At 40.5% G+C, this 16,855-nt stretch overlaps 1 protein-coding gene across 4 annotated transcripts in view; it reads right to left on the reverse strand.

The window, feature by feature from the left end:
• Nucleotides 1-773: 773 nt before the first annotated feature.
• arhgap40 (Rho GTPase activating protein 40) overlaps nt 774-16,855 on the reverse strand; it is a 29,667-nt gene continuing 13,585 nt past the window's right edge. For all 4 annotated transcript variants that reach the window (XM_010782146.1, XM_010782145.1, XM_010782144.1 and 1 more), the window contains exons 3-15: nt 16,068-16,288; nt 15,137-15,215; nt 14,211-14,359; nt 13,243-13,408; nt 12,574-12,665; nt 12,034-12,111; nt 10,723-10,882; nt 9,527-9,609; nt 8,330-8,536; nt 7,548-7,691; nt 4,277-4,428; nt 4,052-4,107; nt 774-3,515 (exon numbers count right to left, since the gene is read on the reverse strand). In XM_010782146.1, the coding sequence (XP_010780448.1) occupies nt 3,409-3,515; nt 4,052-4,107; nt 4,277-4,428; nt 7,548-7,691; nt 8,330-8,536; nt 9,527-9,609; nt 10,723-10,882; nt 12,034-12,111; nt 12,574-12,665; nt 13,243-13,408; nt 14,211-14,359; nt 15,137-15,215; nt 16,068-16,288 (1,694 nt within the window). In that variant the 3' untranslated portion in view covers nt 774-3,408. The remainder of the gene's footprint in view (nt 3,516-4,051; nt 4,108-4,276; nt 4,429-7,547; nt 7,692-8,329; nt 8,537-9,526; nt 9,610-10,722; nt 10,883-12,033; nt 12,112-12,573; nt 12,666-13,242; nt 13,409-14,210; nt 14,360-15,136; nt 15,216-16,067; nt 16,289-16,855) is intronic.

Raw genomic sequence — 16,855 nt, forward strand, 5'->3', positions numbered from 1 at the left:
GATTAACTATTACAAGGATTTTTTGTAAAATTCTACACAATTTGGTAAATGCAGATCATTATTTGTTTTGTCAGAAGATACTGAATCAATCATGCTAGCATATTGTAATCATCAAATTCAAAATTAAACCTTATTTTTCATAACTCATTTTTGGATTTAAACATAATCAGTTTCTTACATGGTGAATTCAAGAAATATATAAAATTTGTATCTTCAGAATCTAAGTTTGTGAAATGAAAAACAAAGAATCATCTATTTTCAAATAACTAACATCATTTTGGATTCAAAACACTCAAAGGCTCACACAGTTCACAACCACTAGTCATATTCCTAAAATGTTATATGTTGTAAAAATCCATGGCTCCAATATCCAATTCTGTGAAATATAAAACAATGAAAGCTATCAGTTTTCTCCCTTTTGTCTTTCAGGCGGCCATTTGGTCACACTGGGACCTTGGATAATCAAAGCTGATGAGGCGGTTAGTTGCGAAAGGTTTTTCCAGGAGTGGAGGTGATGATTAGTCAAGGAACTGAGCAGCGCTGGCCTCTTCACCCGCACATATTACAAGGTTAATCTCTCCATTGATTACAGCAGAAGAGAAACCAATACCTCACTACAGGTTTTCTGTTTCCACATATGTATGTTTGCTGCTCTGTGTGATGCCGCTGTATTCACAGGAATGATGAATGATGCTTTCAGTTGATACCATCTTTCTACCACACCCATTACTCCATATTGGAAAAATAAATCATCTTAAGCACAACATTAGATTCACATTTATTGACAAAAACATTTTTCAAAAGTGTTTCTTTCTACAGCAAAGACTATTTTCACAGAAGTAGTAAAAACAATGACTTGTGTAAAGGGCATAAATATACATTCTGCCGTCTGCTGCCTGACGTCTAAAATCTTCACCATGATGAAGATGAGGAGAGGTCCACAGATGTTCCTGTAACTGTCCATCATTTAGTCTCCATGGGTGATCAGATAGATAACACTGTTTCAGAGATATCTGCCCCAAAGGAAGCCTTCATTCTCTCACACACAAACACATCCACATACAGTATATACAAACACAACAGAGAATCGGTGCAGTGTGTGACCTCGTGCCCCCTGTTTTTGGTGACTCCACATCATGCTGTGTGTTGTCACGTGTGTTTACACAATAGGTGCCCGTGTGCCTGGCTCCTGGGGGCCCTCGCCCTCTGGGATGCTGCCTCAGAGGTGACCTAGTTCTCCTGATTGTCAGCAGAAGGCAGTTCCATCAGCTCGCTTTGTGCCGAGGCACTGAACTGTGCTGGGACCTGGGACAGGCCAATTGGACTTGTGTAATGAAGCTCATCACACACACACACACACACACACACACACACACACACACACACACACACACACACACACACACACACACACCAAGTCCAGGGGGGCAGCAGAATTTATAGCAGCCATTTATTACCCCCTCCTCTATCAAAGAAATGTGATTCCTCGGCATGTTTCTGATGCATGCACCGCACCGCCATTATGGGCCATTATTGGGAGGTGACAGAGATGGAGCAGAGGGTGTTGATAGATGTTGGTGCAGGGCCCGCTGTTATTACGCCATTTATTGAGCGGAGAGTGCGAGGCACTTCCCACAAAATGGCCGCCGAGCTTCAACATGGCTCCGACTGCGAGGAGTAAATGATTCACATCTGACGATCGGCGCTAAAAATGTAATACACGTTCATTTGCTCCACGATAAAGACAGAGATTTCAGTACTTCTTCACAGCGGTGTATGAATGGATATTTACAAATGACATTAATCATACAATACTGTTTAGGATGTAAAGAGATCCATAAAAAAACACATCTCAGCTTCGAGAAATATGTACAAGAACACTGCACATTCCCACACTGAGTATGGGTCACTTCACACAACATACTGTTACACTGAGTGCAGCAACTTCCTACAGCCTCTCTAGCCTACAGAATACTCATCAAATACAGAAGCAACAATGGCATTACATTCATATAAATAACAAGAATAATCCCAGTTTACCCCCAAAGAGTCACTTCAGCACTTTTGGCTCCATTCATGTGTTTAAACTGAAGACCAGCTTCACTGTGGGTCCTTTTCTCCCTTTAGAGGTGTACTTGAGGTCGTGACACCAAATCCCTTGGTATATAAAAAAAAAGGAAACGTCTCTTTGAGCATTGTTCCTTACAGGTCAGGGGGGCCTTGGAAGTCCATGGATTTTTTTCATAAGGCCCAGGAGATGGCAGGTTTCACAGATAAGAAGATGTCAGTTCATCGTAGTCTCTTTGAATGGCACAGATATAGAACAGAGCAATCCTCCGTCTTTGTTTACTTTGAGACAAAGTTTCCGGCCTGAAGGCGATCAGCGGAGACGTTGAAGGTGTTGGTAACTGTTTTCTTACAAAGAGCTGAAGTCCCGCTCCGTTTCCAGGTTAGCTTCTGTTCCATCATCATCAGTTTTCAATAGATTTTCTCGTGTTGCTGGATTTTAATCATCAGTATATAATTGAAAATGCAGAACATGATACCTGTCTTCTGTCCATATCCTACATTAAGCAGATATCTACTACAGTCATTGTGTTTACTTATCACATCGGAGACCTATATTCGGAATGACATCAATCAATTGACCATGTTACAGTCAGATTTTTCCATTCATCTAATTTCTCTATCGCCAAGTAAACAAGAAACCTGGTTTCTGAAGGAGGGCTAAGAGAAAAGAGTTTGAGTCTAGAATGAATCTCACAATAAATGTTGTTTTCTCCTGTATAATTATTTTTGAAAACATACTGTCAAGTGGCAAGATTATAGACACCATTATACCAAAGAATATGGTTGTTAAACACTTGAATCCTGTTTCAGCTTATTCCAAACACTGATGAATAAAAACCCAGGTTTCTATAACACGATGTGTCCAGTCTGGCCTGAGAGGTGGGGGGGGGGGGGGGGCCTCGTGGAGCTCTGCACCCCCATCTGCCCCTCGTGGTTGGGGATGATTGCTTGAGAGAAAAGATGGCGAACCAAACTGCCCTCCTCTCTTTTCTATGCAGCAGGTTCTCTGTCGGAAGTAATGAGTCACATCAACCGCTTTCTGCTCGCAGCGCCGTGGTAACGCAGGAGAGGAGTGATGGAGCGAAGCGAGGAAAAGAGGAGGAAAATGGAGAGATAGAGAAAAGCGGAGGGGGAGAGAAAGAGAGCAAAGTGTGTTCATAGACAGTTCTTTCTGCTCCTGGCAGATTCTCCATCTCTCTGTTCCTGCGTCCTCCATCTGTCTGCTTTCTCTTGTTGCTCCCAGGATGAAAATGACAAGAGGAGAGGGCTGCGTGGATTTGTTTTAGGCTGTGCCTGTGTCCTTTGCTTTGGCGAGCTGTTGCCCGATCTGTCCGTCCTTCACAGCCCTCGGCCTGCGTTGGGCTTTAGCTTGATGACCCACTCTCCTCCTGAGTTACTGTTGAACAGATCCAGAAGGTGTGTGTCGGGATCCAGGCAGTGCTCACCTGCAGAAACACACACACACATGAGTAGAAGCCCTCGTTGTTTGAATGTTAAAATATATATAAAATAAGGTTGATTTTACTTATGAAAACGGCTACAATTAAAGATTATTTTCATCATCGATTAATTTGCAGAATATTGTCTCAATTCATCGAATAGGGTACAAATGGACATTTAAAGTTTGTTTGATACCCATCCTGAGAGATTCTTGGAATTATTATTCAAATTTATTTTTCAACTATTCAATAAATTGTTACATTTTTCAACACTTTTATCAATTTAAGACTGGCGTTTGATTTAAACAGTAAGCCAATAACCACAGATACGAATGTTTGAATTCAGAAGTTTCATGTCACGAAACTGATCTGCATAAACACATGTGTGCAATGAGCATTTGTCTGCTCTGATAACTACAGATGCACTGCTCGTGTCTCTTTGCCGTTTGCACACTTCATTAAGTAAGACCTTGCTACCCTCATCAGTTAAACGAGCAGAAAGACATGCAAATGCAGAAACACTGGAGCCACGTCCAACTCACCAATGTTCCCTCCCACTTCGAACAGGGCGCAGTCCGGATACGCCACAGAGCCGTTTCTGTTGAGAAAAAACATGTGTAACATCCATCTATTCATGAAGGACATGTCTTTCTAAAAGGAAATATACGTCAGGTGACAACAGACTACCACAAAACTCTTAAACTCAACTGCAGTGCACACTACGTGACATCATCAGCATGTATTCATTTAAACGGGCAGAATCGTACCTTCTCATTTTGCCCTTCCCGTTGTCAGGGCTGCGGAGGGATTGGCGCTGAAACTGTGTGAGCAAGTCTGAGGCTCGAGAGTTGATGTTGAGTTGATACTCCAAGGTGCCGCTCACCAGATCCCCGAGCTGGATCTTCACCGTACGACACAGCTGTAAAGGGAAACAGCAGTTAATACATATTATTCGTTGTATAGTAAGTATATATATATCAGTGATGCAAACACAGGTATGGTGAAAAAAGAGAGAACTATTCGAAGCAGGAAAAAACAGCGTAATATACCATCTGACAAAGGCCTGTGCTATAATGCTTCAATTAACTGGCTATTATTTATAATATACTCAGATCAATAGGAGACAGAGATGTTAAGTTATAAATCAAGGGTTTTTATTATTATTTACAGCAGGGGTGGGGAACCTTTTTCCTTTCAATTTTTACAACATCCTCCGAGGGCCGTACAAATTATTGAACTCAACCTCTGCTTAAAAAAACTAAAATCACAGCCAATTCATTTGGCCTTTCTTTCATGCTGTGCAAAGAAAAAGCAACCTCTTAATCCAGATATCTTACCATGACTCGCGCATGCATGCATGCATGTGTGGCATGACTACCAAAACAGAAAGATATGGACACAAGATGTGTGCAAATGTATCCAAGTGAACATGATTTAAGTGGGGGGACCTAACCTCCTCTAGGGGGGTCCGGAGGCATGCTCCCACGGGAATTTTTTTTTTTTAAATATTGAAGTTAAAAGCATCAATCTGGTGCACTTTGAGAGCAACATGAGGAGATCTATGGGTACATCTTTCAACACCCATTTGAAACAGAACTGTAAGCAGATTTTTCTTTTNGTCTGCTCTGATATACTACAGATGACACTGTCGTGTCTCTTGCCGTTCCTGGGCAACACTTGTATATCATTAAGTGGGATTGATTTGAAGGGCACTTGGCTTACCCGGGTAATGTCCGCTCTCTATCAGTTTATGAGAGAACGGCAGAAAAGCAGCGCTCAGTGCCCTGAAGAATGACACGAAATCACTGGGACCTTCCTGGCTCTCTAAGAACACTTACCACCCATCCTTGACCGCGCATTATGCAAAGACCAACGCTGTGTATACGAAACAGAGGTCGCTCAGAGTCCGGGGAATCTAGGATACGCTATTGACGGCTGCAGAATGGGCACCACACGCGCAGGGAGGCCGGGGAGCGGCCGTTTACAAAGACTCGAAAAGAGTCTCCTATTTTTTTCCAGGAGAAAATAACATGTTGGTATGATCTGCTACTCTCACGCTATGGTCGGATTTGGAAGAACGGAGACATGTCTATTCTACAAAGGAAAATTAAGATAGGGACGGATGCTAAAAGGACTCGAAGGTGATTACTATAAATACCCTAGATCATGAGACAGATTACAAAATCTTGTCGACTTAAACTGTGAGCAACCTGTGGGGACAATATGTGGTTTCTTGTAGCCGAGGTCACTACTGACCTGTAAGGTTTTTTTAGCTACGAACAGGTCACGTGTGGGATGGAATGTAAGAGGACCCCTACCCTGAGCCTTTGCGAGAAGCCCTGACAGGAGACTAGTCCGACCACACCGAAATTTTGCGAGTCAGCTGTATTTCATTTAAACGGGCAGTAATCGCTTTCTTATCCTTCTCATTTTGCCCTTCCCGTGACAGAGGCTGGCGGAGTGTGATATGGACTGCTTGATAGACTGATGTTGTTGTGAGTCAAGCTGAGGCTTCGAGAGTTAGAGATAGTTGATACTCCAGGTGCCGCTCACCACGACTCCCCGAGCTGGATCTTCAACCAGTACGAACACAGCTGTAAAGGGAAACAGCAGTTAATACATATTTATTGTTGGTATATGTAAGTATAATATATATTCATCTTGCAATCTGCTCATTTATATAAATAGTTATCACCGCAATAATCCAAATTTAATTTTGTCTTAATTTACATTATTTAATTTCGCATTCTGTTCTTGTACATATCACATTCTATTAACATGTATATAGACTTTTTGAACTACTTTTTATTTTGTATTTTTGTATTTTATGTTATATGATATATTGCTGGAGGAGCTCAGGTCAGAAGATTTTCATTGCCATTTCTACACTGTGCATATGACCATAAATCCCTTGAATCTTTGCAGGGCTCGACAGTAATGGTTGCCAGGTTGCCATTGGCAACCATTCGGAAAAAATGTCAGCCACTTATTGGCCTTTGGTTGCCATCAGTGGCAACCAGTTTTTAACATAAAGAAATAAGGACAGCAACAGCTAAATGTGCATCCCAAAAGAGATAAATGTTAAATATTTGTTGTATTAAGACGAGTGATATTTAATTTTTGTTGTGACCAGTCGGAACCTGATACTTAAGTTGCACGTGCGCGGTGCGCCGTGTGTTTGTTTTACAAAAAATGGCGAAGCAAATTAAGTTGTTTGACTGTGGGGTAAAAAGTTCGGCCAACCCGTCAACATCTCAAACGAATGTTCATAGTGTTCGACTGATAAAGCACAAGATGAAACCGAACGAAAAACAAAGAGGAAGATTGTCCATTCACTTCTGGTAAAAGTTCCTTCAAAATAAGAGTCCCGATCTTATTACTACCAAAATAAAACTGCAAAACGAAACTTTACCATAGAAAAATATTGGCATACAAATATAATCACTGATATAAAAAGGTAACACATTTTAAATATAGTTAGACATATTAAAGGTAATTTACAGCATTAATAATTAATATCTAATTCTTATCTGTGAATGGTTTTAATTTATTTAACATTAGAAATGTATTAGTCTGGCCAATCCAAGACTTCAATGCTGAAGGGCCAGTGGATCTATGGTGGGGATACGGATGACCAAGAAACTAATGACTTGCTCAATTCATTTGTGAGGGATCTGTGAAGAACAACAGCTGCACTACTGGTGTTTTGTATACCAGCAATTGAGGGTGGACAAGTTTACTACCACTTTAGTTTCAAATAATTGTGTTAATTACTTATTGTAAAGCATTTGAACATTCTTTTGTGTCACATGCTCATTATTAAGTTGATGTATTGTATAGTATCTTAATTATTTAAAATATAAGGTGACTAAAAATGGCAACCGTATTTTCAGTGTTGGCAACCAAAAGCTGATGCCTGGTTGCCAGCCTGGCAACCACTTTTAAAAGTTAGCGTTGAGCCCTGCTTTGAAAAAAAAGTAGTAGCATCTAAACACCGAACACCATGTTACATTTGACTGACAGAATGAAGCCGCTCACCTCTGACGTGTTCTTATCCGTTTTGTCTCGGCTGTCTGTGTGGATCTTCCTCAGAAGGTTCTTGATGCGGCGATCGTAGAACTGGTAACGCCGGTTACTGTTTTCATTCAGCTTACGCACCTGGCTCATGAGGAAGTTAGGAATCTGAAGAGAAAGGGGAACATGACGCAACATTATTTTTATGGGCTCTCTTTGCCTTTTTTTTTTAAATCAATGTTTCTTTATTGAAGAACAATCATAGAGGGCACAATTGAGACAATGGTCTTACTTCCATTACTGATGGAACTATTCATGAAACTAACTAACCATCGCCACCCAAAACCCCTACCTTGAAAACCCAGAGAGACACAAGTTTAATCAAAAAGCACATTGATTCCCTGTTAAAAGAGAAAACAGTGTATAAATAATAAATAAATAAAATAAAAAGTAAAGACAGATAAGTAAATAAAAAAGGTAAATACGAGGTAGGTTGGGAGTGTATGGAGGCTATTGAAATAATCAATAATAAAAAGCGTTGTAGAACACCTGGGCTGTGAGAACCCTAATAATGAACCAAGTTACATTTAATTACAGCTTTGGCTAAAATTTTATTTCCAAATTGCCAGACAACAGGGCTATGAAATGGCAAGTTTGTGTGAAGAATCTTGGACCTTTATTAACTAAGAAACCGTCCTAACTTCACAGAAAATGTGGTTATGAGCATAAGTACAAACTGAATAAATAAATCCCCTTTTTTATCGAATTCTTCCACAGTTTAAGGTTGAACATGTGTGCGGCCCTACCGTCCAGAGCAGGTCCTGGTAGCGGATGAGGAGCCTCATGACGTCAGCGGCCTTCTCTGCGTGTCCTTTCTCCGCGCCCTCCGTCAGCCTGCTGGGGACGGCCTTGTGGAGGAAGAGGTTGGGAGCCATGATGGTGGCTACAGCCCAGAGGTTCATCCTGTTCTTCCTCTCCCTGGAGACCACCTTGCTAAGGAACTCCAGGAGGGCCTGAGGGACACACGGACAGAGACAGGTTGTGAAATAAAATGTTTAACCTGGATGTTGAACTACACTCACTCATTCTCCACAGAAAATTAAATTCTAAACTTTTTGTTATGGTTTCTTATTTTAGTATTTATTACTGACACTCATCACGAAAATCATATCACAACATATGACAATTCTCAAATGTAGGCATATGCCAGACAGTTTGCACACGGCACAACAACTGCTTTTATAAAGTCTTTCTAGGGCGTTACCTATGCTAATAATAAAACATTTAGCCACAGACTTCCAATTTAGGTTAAATTCATTCAGCACATGTCTTAACAAAAGAAAATTAAGAGAAATGTTAAGAAAAGCTGCATGAGGCCCATTGTGTAAATCTTGAAAAGGCAACCTACACTGAGGCACAACATGGAGTGAAGCGAGCTGTCACATTGAATGAATAATCTGTATCTCCTCTACTGAGAAGTATGTTAATGCAGTTAGTTTCAGCTGCCTCCACTGGAGTCAAAGTAATTAGTTCAGGTGGGTTTAAAGCTCCTGGATGCTATAAGCAGAGCTGACTGCTCACTTGTGTCGGTGAAAGTGAGTCATGGTTAATGCAATCCATTACATAACAGAGCGGAGGGTTTCAAATGTGGATTAAACTGTGGATGTGGTAATGCATTATCAAAACAGGACTTTGGTCCTGTCGGGTTTCATAAAGAAGGGGCTACATTCAGATGAATTTCAGCTAGGAAAATTGATTGTGAACAATACATGAAGTTACTTTGAATTTTGCTCTTTTGGGGTCATTTATAGATTCCGTAAAAATGCCTGTGTGAAGTTTCTAACACTTGGAAATCTTTCTTTAATTAATTGTTATTTTGAACCTGTATTTTGCCTTTAGATCAAGTGTTTGCATAGTGTGTGTGTGTGTGTGTGTGTGTGTGTGTGTGTGTGTGTGTGTGTGTGTGTGTGTGTGTGTGTGTGTGTGTGTGTGTGTGTGTGTACCTTTAGTGTGTTCCTGTTGGGCTCAGGCAGCAGCAGGATGAGCAGGTTCAACATGTGGAGTTTCTGCCTAAGCTCTGTGATGTCTGTAGGAGGAGGGAGCAAAGTTAAGACGGGTAACACACACACACACACACACACACACACACACACACACACACACACACACACACACACACACACACACACACACACACACACACACACACACACACACACACCTCATTTCCTCTGTGTGTGTAAGAGTAATGGGATATCTTTAGATTAATGACATTGTGACAGGTGGCCATTAGGTTTGTTAGCTTATGTCTCTGTGGTCAAAAGTCATTTATCACTTTGTGCTGATTCTCCACAAACAAAACATCAGTGGGTCATCAATAAGATCATATTAATATGAGTCCATTCTTATATTAAGGTGAGACTATTGTGAAAATAGCACATCTTTTACGGCTGCTTTGTCACAGTGCGGGGACGCCTCTTCAAAGGCTATATGTCTGTTGATCTTAATGTTGGTTTCAGAAGCAGGAAGGGTAAAGCATTGGGCTGAAGAAGCTACAGAGGTAAATATAATGTGAACTGTGCGGAGCTCTCTTGGAGAAATGGGCAGATGATTTATGAAATCTTGTAGAAAAAGAAAAAGAGGTATGACTGACTTGTACAGTAAATGCAACTTGCCAGAAAAGTAAACACATGCACATTACAGTCAGATACACACCCTTCTGCTTACTGATGGAATTTATGATCCAAAACAGGGCTTGTCATTATTGTTATAGACGTTCTTTATTTACTTTACACTCTAAGTATATTAAAAGTTAAATGTCACAATAGTTGGCTACAAAAATAATTGCAGGGCAGACACAGCTGTATTAAGCATGGCTTAATTAGCATGGCTAAATTCAGACTTGTTTTTTATATAAAACATTGAGTAACTGGAGCCCCATTAATCAGTATCTTATTTCATCTAACTAATAAAGTGAATTAAAGGTATGTAAGTGTACCTCTTTCCATTTCAGTGAAACTGAAACTTCAAAAATAATACACAAACATACTTTTAATACAAACAACAGACGTCTCGTAATTGTAACAGCCTCACCCAAATGGACAAAAATAGAATTGGTGTGTTAGTGTGACACGACACTCTCTTTTCAAAGCTTACACTGTATATAAATCTGACGAGACTCCAACTGTTGCACACTGACCTCTGACGGCACTGAAGGTGTTGAGGTACTCGGGGGTGAGCAGCGGGGCGGGCAGTTCCCGGATGAACTTCTTGAGCAGCGCGGCGGCGTCGTTGGGACTCACGTCGTCCCAGCTGACCTGCCCCGAGTAGAAGTTTGTCTCCAAGTTCTGCTGCAGCATCTGCAGGTAGAAAACAACGAGAGGCTTTCAGAACGCAACAACACAGAGAGTCAGTGCAGAGTTACAGACATTACCATACATATCAGTGAATTTATTATCAGTGACTTTGTTCAACGCTTTTCAATTACTTTATTGTAATCAGATTAAGTTTCCCTAATTATCAACACAGAAACCATTTTTTGTTTGACTTGTTTGTTGAAAACATTTGCTTGTTTTAAAGGATTTGCGACTCCTTTGCGAGGCCTTCATGTAAACTTTTTAGAAAATGCAACTTCTGAATGGACCAAGGTTTTCAAGCGAATGGTAAATAGTAGCTTTTGTAAATGTTGCATTTTCAGTGACATTCATTTTGAATTATAGCGATAAGAAGAGCTCTTCACTCACAGAGCCGACATGGCAGCTAGTATCAAATGAACTCTTCATGGCTGTGGATGTTACAAACGGAGCATGAGGTCATAGCTAATTAACTGACACCATTATCAGTCTCTATTTGTGCCTTGCATGTATGAAAGTGTTTGTAAGAAATATCATCTTCAGTTTCTGATTCCTTTTTTCAGCCTTTTATGGAAATACTTCAATGGTTTAGGCCGGATTTTGAGTATAGAAATATGCTGAGGGTGGTAGAATATGACTATTTGTATGTCTTATTTTGGTCTAATTATATAACCATACAGATTTAAAAATGAAATATCAAAATGATCAATTCTCTCTCATTATCTTTTCTGTCTAATGTATAATCTGCCACAGGTAGTGATTGTCCCAGTGATTTGTTCTAATTTGCTAAATGGCGCCCTCTTCTGTCTGCTTCAGTTGAATTGATTCACCGTCAACTGTGCTTTGGGTGAATTCATTACAGTATGAGAAGGTGAATCTGGCAGCAACAGCTGGACAAACCTTTGTTGATTAAGTCCCATTGGACTTCTAAATGTCATCAATAGTTAAACTGAGAGAAGCTGCTTGGTTTTCTGTTCAACCACTTCTGACATTTAACATTTCCGATATATTTGCCCCCCTTTAGGTCATAAAACATCATTTCATATATTTGTTTTGGACATTAGAGAATTAAAAAGTGTAAAAGGAAACCATTTTGAGGAAATAATGTGGTGCAGTGTCAGTATTTGTGACTGTATGTGTGGATCCAAATGTTGTACCTTGATTCTGGACTGAGATCCTGGAACCCGCAGGATCCCCTCCGAATCAACGCCCTTCTTCTCCAAAAACGACAACAACTGCAGAGGGAGAGAGAGGAAAGAGAAAGAGACATTACAGCCAGGCAGCAGCAGATACGCATCTCACGCTCACCTCTGCTGGTTATTCTCAGTAACTGCTGCTACACGCAGGGTGTGGTCAAAGATGTTCACATTCAGAGGACACTGAGGTTGTTTTGATCTGCTTATCTCTAAAGACACTGTTTGCAGGTTCAACAAAACCAAATATGTGCTGAACACATGTTGAGCATGTGAATTAAAAAAAGATGCACCTGTCAGACCAGATCTATATCCGATCTGATATATTATGGGCACATTCAAAAACACTAATGATTTCAGAGGTTGTTTGGATGAAATACTAAACTAACAAGTCAAGCCCACATACAGTACACAGCACAGATAGTATCTAAAACAAATATGTTCATATAGAAACCCATCTTCTTTGTATTTATTTTCAAGGTCAGATGCACTTCAGGTTCTTACCGCTTGCATGTAGAGAGGAATTGAGGTGTTTGGCTTCATTTTCTGATCGTTTTCCAGCAGCGTGGCCAGCGGCACCCCGTACAGCGGGCTCTCTGTGAAACACACAACGTTTCATTTCATTGTTCTCTGCTTTACGTTGACATTTAGCCAAAGTTGTGTGTGTAATGCTGTGTGTGTGAGCAGGCCGACATGCAGAAGCTGCAGCGTGGCTGATAGATGTGTTGGAGCAGAACATGTACCTATAGTTTATTGTAGAGAGAAGAAATACAAAAATATTTAGCAAAGAGGCATGAGCTTTAAATAGATTCAAAGAATGCAGGGAACTGGAGGAGGTCTCTGCAGATTTTACACATTTGACAGTTTGTGCGAAGCTAGAGCTGGCGATAACCAGGTGCCATTTTGAGTCAGTTTTCCTTTGATGTCATTGGCTAACAATTAAAGAGAACATATTAGAACAACTGCACATAGTTATTATTGTATCGTCACAACAATAAATATGAGCCGTCTGCAGCATTTTTGTCCTGGTGTGTGTGTGTGTGTGTGTGTGTGTGTGTGTGTGTGTGTGTGTGTGTGTGTGTGTGTGTGTGTGTGTGTGTGTGTGTGTGTGTGTGTGTGGTGGTCGTGTGTGTGTATCATGCTCCCTTCATGTGTATGTGAGTACTTTCATACCTGTGTTTTTCCTCTTGCTGTGTTTTTGCCTTTTGACCTCCAGCTCTAAGAGGTCGCACAGCGCTGTCATGTCGATGAGAGCCAACTGACGCACCTTCTTCATGTCAGAGTGCGACAGATCCTGAACACGAGTTACTCCGAGACGGCACTTGGGGCAGATCACCCGCTGAGAAGGTGAGAGGCAGAGAGAAGTGAGGAGAGGAGGATTGGAGATGAAGTGGAGGTGAAGAGGACAAAGCAGAAAAAAAGCAGAAAGAGAGAGAATGGGAAGAAAATGGCAACAGTGTCAAATCCTCTACTTAATACTCAATGTAATGAAATCAGTCCTTTGCCTGATTAAAACTCTCTTTCCCTTTCACTGATGAAACTCATTTACCCTGTAATAAATAAATCGCTTGGACTCTGTGACACAACAACTCTTCTTTTGTTTTGAGCTAATCCCCTTATTCATTTATTCTGCTTAACCCTGTTATCTAACTAACAGCGAGGTAGATTAGAATTGGCTTACAATAACAATACTGTGTGAATTAACAGGTTTACATGAAAAAGACCCAAAACCCAACGTACATAGATCCGAACTGAGGCTGAAATGTTCTGCGGTTTCTGTGAAGCTAAAGCTCTAAATGACTGAGATTATTTTTCTTCCTTCATCAGAGATAAATCCACACGGTTCACAAAAAAGACAAACTGTTAATAGGGGTTATTATTCAACATTTATGTGCCTTCCCTTTCCAGAAGCTGTGCGATTACTTTCATGTCCTGTTTTCTGTCAATATCACACCCGCCAAAGTCATTGAATGTAGAAAATACACACAGTTGGAACGCTATTTCCCTTTTTGCCCCAATTGTCTTCCTATTTCATGATGTCAATGGGATGTTTACAAAGTTCCCTATTTGAAATGACACTTTCAAACTTTCCACAGTTTTCCAGTCATGAGTAGGCGAGGGGAGAGTGTTTTGGTGCTTACAGGCAGGGTGCAATCCACTTTCCTGCGCTGGCTGTTGTTCTGCGGCAGGCTGGCCTGTTTGAGGAAGATGACGGCCTGTTCGCAGTAAGCCACGTCGGTGATGAAGAACTCCTCTTTAGGAGCGCCTCGCTGATGCTCCGTCGGGACAGCTGAGCGGAAACAAACAAACTTTAGTCTATTTGTTCATGAAAGGAAGGTCACAGTAAATACGTAGCATGGAAATGAATTTGATGCACGGTCGGAAGGGAAATAGAGGAAGAAAAACAAATATGAGGAAATGTACCCACACGCTCTCTTTATCTTTTATCTACCAAAATAAGAGGACAAAACATTAGAAGGTGGGACCAAATTCCTAACTTGAGTCTCTTATTACTTTGGCATTTGTCATAGTAGCACTTTCTTTACTGGATATAACATGTGTATCTTTGTTGTTTAGAGATAGCATGTTTTTATTGTTAAAACATGCTAGTCAGTAAAACTCCAAGAAAGCAGAGAAACTCAGATGTTATTATTATTATTATTATTATTATATTAAGGATAGTTCCCCTCTTCATTTTTACTAAGTACAACACCGTAATACTTTTGAAAACATTGAGGTTTGATAAGTGACTAGTAGTAGTTACGTCAAAAGTGCAATATTTACATATATATCCTTCTGAAATGTAGTGGAGTAGAAGCATAATGGGGCATACAAAAGAATCAACTAAAGTAGAATTACCTTTTGTACTTAAGTACTGTACTTGCATTCCTTCATCAAATCTAGCAATTATTAAGTTATAAAGCCTTGTTTTTATCAATAACATTATCACAACAATTGTAGCTATTGCTGTTTGTGCTTTGAGTGTACTTTCAGTTCTTTGTTTTTCCCTTAGGTAACTTGTATACATGTGGCTTACTGTAATAGTACTACTGTGTGTAGCTCTTACCTGATAAAGGGGATTTGGGAAGTGATGCCATGCTGTTGTGGGCAGAGTCTTCACTATGATGGGAATCAGGCAAACGGGTCTGGTGAAAGAAAGCATTTAATAAAACGTCAAGTCCAATTCTAAGCATATGACCAAAGATTACAAATCACAAATGTGCCTGAAGGGGCTCCAGAAACTGTTTACAGCATAGGGAACCCTCTGACCTTGGACCCTGGATCCAGATTAGATAAAAACTCTCCAATAAATTGTTAAAGCAATTGTGGTGGGTTTAATCTCCTCCTATGTCTTGTGTACAGACATACAAGACTCTAAGGAACAACTTTAGTAAAAGAAAATCACTCCTGTAATATGTTCTCTACCAGTGGGAATAGCCTTGGTGTTTCATATTGTCCACTGAGCGGATGGAGCGAGTGTTTCCTTTGATAAGGGGCGGATAAGGATCAGAGGAGCAGTGTTCTCTCTCAGGACAGCTCAGACAGACAGGCGGGACAAAGCATGGCCTTTACAAGTGATTTGCCTTTATTGTCACAGGTCAGCTCCTCTGCATGGAACAAGACAGCCCAGCAGAGTCCTGACAGTCACCGGAGAAGTGGCTATTTTAGATTTCAATGCATGCAGCTTTGACTCAGAGAGCAGAGCTTGCTGTCAACTTGTGTGACAGAATAACAGAAATCCTGGAAATGCAGGCAACCATTTTATAATATCAAGAGGAGCTTAGTGTAAAATCCACATGTTGTTCATAAAGCAAATGTATGAATGTGACTAACCATTCAATACTGCTTTCATCTTAAGGACCCCATGAATAAAAAGCATGAAGTGCCATTGTTTTCATTTGAAGGCATCGACAGTTCCTCCAACAGCAGGATACCAGAGGTTGCGGTGCATTTAGTGATTCAAGTAGTTTTTTAAAAAGGTGTTTCAAAGTCCTGACCTTGGAGATGGAGGGGTTGAAGATGTCGCGGACGTCTCGAGGGGCCGGTTTGTTCCTCTTGCGGAGGGACAGCGTGTAGGAGTCCAGGCGCCGCTGGACGGCCTCGGCCTGGGTCCGGGTCAGAGTGGACAGCAGCACCGCGTTGTCTACATCCTCGCTGTCCTCGCTGATGAGGGTCGACAAACCAGCATCGACCAACCACTGCTCCTCCTGTTCGCCTTCTGAGACACAGAGAACACACAGACCACATGTCAATACACAGGGATGATGAAAACACGTACATATAATGCACATTTAAATGTAGTATTTTAGCAATTTTGACTACATGACTAGAATGGTTTTGTGCATAAAGTCTCTCAGTTTGTAGTATCTAATTACCAGTTTCAAACAAGTAATACTTGTACTAAGAAATATTTTCAAAGAAATGCCTTAGCTAGTTAAGACTTTAGTAATGTATCAATCTGCTAGGATACCTCTGTAGCACAGTCCAATCCAAAGCGTGTAAACAGGAAGTCGCTGTAGCATAACTATCAAATATAATATTGTCGGGGGTTACACAATAGATGTGACTTAACTGCCTGCCTTTTGTAAAAGTAATCATTTTATTTGTGTCTGCATTGTTGGACAAATAGGTGTTTCAGAGTAAGAAGTAGGGCTGCTAAATTAATCGTATTTTAATCGCGATTACGATTATGGCTCGCAACGATTACGAAAACAACGTAATCAAAATAAAACGATTTTTTTTTTATTATTACTTTTTTTTTTTTTTTTCAGTTGAATTATACTTT

Source organism: Notothenia coriiceps, unplaced genomic scaffold (genome assembly GCF_000735185.1).
Source record: "Notothenia coriiceps isolate Sejong01 unplaced genomic scaffold, NC01 NC01_scaffold00024238, whole genome shotgun sequence".
Taxonomy (NCBI): domain Eukaryota; kingdom Metazoa; phylum Chordata; class Actinopteri; order Perciformes; family Nototheniidae; genus Notothenia; species Notothenia coriiceps.